Raw genomic sequence first — 3,251 nt, forward strand, 5'->3', positions numbered from 1 at the left:
GGTGAGGAGTCACGCTCGGTGCCGGAGAAAACAACAAATTCTGCTGCCCAGGCACCATCACCTGAGGTTAGGAAAGCATCTCAAGACGAAGAGGAAGAAAAAACGCAGGAAGTTGAGGAGGCGCCATGGCCACAATCATCCGTGAAAGCTTCTGAAGGCAGTCATGCTGCCGCAGTGTCTTCTGGGGGCCGTGGCTCGCACGGAACAAGGGAGGAGGAGACGGAGAGGGATGGCAGCGGCGAATTGGCGCCTCCACCGGCCTTATCGAGTGTGAGCACTGCCTCTCATTTGGGCAGCGACGGGATGGGTGTCCGTGAAAGCACCTCTCTGCAGGAAGAAGTGCCACCACATCCCGGGACTGAAGTCATTCCGAAGGCCGACGTGGAGCGACCGATCCACGAAGAAGAAGCGACCTCTCCGGAAGGGGCCACTGAGCGGCAGACGCAAGAAACCACTGCGCCTTTGGTTGAAAATGAAGACAGTGAGGACGTTGGCACCGCATCGGGCAATACAAGCACCCTGCCTGGGGAAACCAAGATCCCATCGGGGTCCAACGCAACAGCACCCTCGGGTACCGGCATTTTGCTTGAGAACGGGCATTTCGAGGAGTTGGCGGGCATGGCTCTATTTGCTGAGAGCACCATGCATGGGTGTGTGTCTCGGGTGTTGTTGCTGATGCTTCTGGGGCTGTGGGGCGCTGCGGCTCTCTGTTGAATGAATTGGGAAAGAAAAATTGCAAAATTCTGTGGAGCAACAACTGAGCGGCATCCCAGCAATACTCAATGAGTTTTGTAAAGGATACTTTCTCTTTTTTTTCCTTTTTTCTTTTTCTTTTTCTTTTTTTCTTTTCTTTTTTTCTTTTCTTTTTTTCTTTTCTTTTTTTTTTCTGTTTTTTGTTTTTTCTGTTGATTTATTGCTTTCTGCATTTCTCCTGTTTTTTGTTTTTTGGTGTTTTTTCTTGCTGGTGCTCTGCTGAAATAATCAGCACCCCTGTTTGTGTGTTGTCCCCCAAAAAAACGGTCGCCTGCTGCAAACCGTCATGCGTGACGTGCTTCTCCCTCTTTTGTTTGCTTTTTTTGTCCACACGCGGTGCCGGCCTCATTGCTGTGCGTCCCACGGACTGCACGAAGGGAGGAGTGGAGGAGCAGGCCGGATGCCGCATGGAATGTGAGGGATGTTGTGTGGGCTGGTGGGAGAGTACAATTCCTTTTTATTTTTGTGTGTGCGGGCAGTATGTACAAACTCAAAAGCACGGTTGCATTGTGCTGCGTGGCACATGAAATGACATATCTGCCGAGTCAATTGTTTTTTCTTTTGCTTTTTTTTGGTTTTTTTCTTTTTTCATTTTTCATTTCTTTTTGTTTTGGTAAATCACTAAAGTCTCTTTTCCGTCTGTGCCGTGTCCCATGTCACTTTGTGTCGCCGTGTCCTGTTGACTGTCCCTCTGCCGGCTGTGCTGCTGGCATGCCTCCATTTCTTCTTCTTTCTTTCCTGCTAGCGACACCGATGGTCCGCGACGACGATTGTTTGTGTTCCCCCGTTGCGATGGCACGAGGGTGGCTGGGCGCCGGCCTGCTGACTGCACTCGGAGGGGAGCGGATGGCGTGCGCCGTGCCTCATTTGTGAGTGTGGGACGCCACCCGCCGTGAACTGCTGCGAGGCGCAGCGCTATTCCGTCGCGGCGGAGAGAAGCGAAGGACCGCGCCGTGAACTTGTATGCGCCCCGTCCCTCTTGTTGCGGCCGTGTGTGTGTGCTCTGGATGCCCAAGCCCATTGGCTCCGCAAATGCGGCAACAGAAGGATGTGGTTGCGTGGAGGCGACAATGTCACTGGAATCAAACCGTGCCTGTGGCACAGACGCAAACGGGAAGAGGAAGGGAAGGAATGTTTGCCTGGGCTGCTGGCCGGACAACAAACTTTTCCATACAAATAAAATACGACGGAAGAGAAAAATGAGTCAATGGAAAGGCAGTGGGTTCGCCAAATCCTCGTTGTTTGCTCCGCGTATGTATTTATTCGTACATTCTGGTGGCCCCACTCTCGCGACATGATGAACGCTCTATTCGGACTGGATGCATATATATTTATAGCTTGCGAAGTGGCGGACTTTGGGCTCTTCCAGCCACAAAAACCCCGCTGCAATGGTGGGAATCGAAGCGGGTGGGTGGGACAACAAAAGAACTAGAAAACCGTACAGACGTTATCGGTTCCTTGATTCCTTCCATCGCTGTCTAATAAAGGAACTCGAAGCGATAGGAGGGAATAGTACGGAAATATGTCTTTGTTTTATTAGAAGCTTGTGAAGAGAATGTTCGCGGGCAAGCTGGCGTCCCCAATGTATATGTGTCCTGATGAAACGGAGATGTATTTCTGTACGACTGTTCGTCTCTATTTTATGGACTTTTGACTGACCGCGACTAAAGGAATCAGGGAACGAATGACGCCTGGACGCTTTATAATTATTTTTCTTACAACCACACGGTATCCCTGCAAGCTGGTTGAAGGAAATGACAGTGGTTTCTTTTACACGGCGACGGAGTGGTGCCAAATCGACGCCCGCCTGTTGGACTTTGTACGTCAGTGAGGCGATATTCAGGTGCAGTTTATTTTTATTGGTGGGCATGGGCCGTCGCTGCAAAAATGACAGGCTTATGCTTGGTTTCAGGAACCATCGCCAAGCACTGGGAGGATGCGATGTATTGCGGGACGTATTGCGAGTCTCCGGACGCCTCAATTGTCAAATTTCGAGGCTCAGTTGCTCCTGCCCATCGTGTGCGGGCTGCCCGGGGGTTGTGGGTCCAGCAAGGGCTGACCATTGCTGGAAGAGCGGAGACTGAACACCGACCACGCCAGCGCCGTCGCCGACGCTCGGAATCGGCGTGCGCAGCTTTACTCTCAGGTGGAAGAGGCGCATAATTACTTGTCGGCGCGCGAATGTCACATTGCGGTGGCCGGCGGTCCTCTTGCGGGACGCGAAGACGCCGTGCCAACGAGAAGCGCCCACCTCTCGGAGAGGGCCGCCAGATGAGCCCCCACGCATGCATGCGCGACTATGGCGTCAGCACACGGCCACACCAACCGCATCGTTTGATGGCTGGGGGTGTGCCAGCATCCACGTTTCCCCAACGCACTCTCACGGGAGAGAGACGGCGGGTCAACACTCAAACGTCTCAGGGCAATGTGGGGAGGCCACACCTCCCTCACTCGATGCCTTTGCCCTCCCGCGCTTCCCCCTTGGAAGATGACTCCGG

The 3,251-nt window shown here is 52.9% G+C and overlaps 1 protein-coding gene across 1 annotated transcript, besides 6 other annotated features; it reads left to right on the plus strand.

The window, feature by feature from the left end:
• Nucleotides 1-3,251: a sequence feature (areas not merged during assembly with more than two copies in the genome that could not be assigned to a particular haplotype).
• On the plus strand, nucleotides 304-714 carry Tc00.1047053510097.10 (trans-sialidase, putative; the record flags this gene model as incomplete). The annotated part of the gene is made up of 1 exon (XM_797841.1): nucleotides 304-714. One exon carries the CDS (start codon nucleotides 304-306, stop codon nucleotides 712-714), a length of 411 nt encoding a protein of 136 aa, XP_802934.1.
• Nucleotides 803-902: a sequence feature (T-rich).
• Nucleotides 1,303-1,365: a sequence feature (T-rich).
• Nucleotides 2,078-2,214: a mobile genetic element.
• Nucleotides 2,292-2,419: a mobile genetic element.
• Nucleotides 2,292-3,251: a mobile genetic element.

This window comes from Trypanosoma cruzi, genomic scaffold (assembly GCF_000209065.1).
Source record: "Trypanosoma cruzi strain CL Brener 1047053516613 genomic scaffold, whole genome shotgun sequence".
Classification (NCBI taxonomy): domain Eukaryota; phylum Euglenozoa; class Kinetoplastea; order Trypanosomatida; family Trypanosomatidae; genus Trypanosoma; species Trypanosoma cruzi.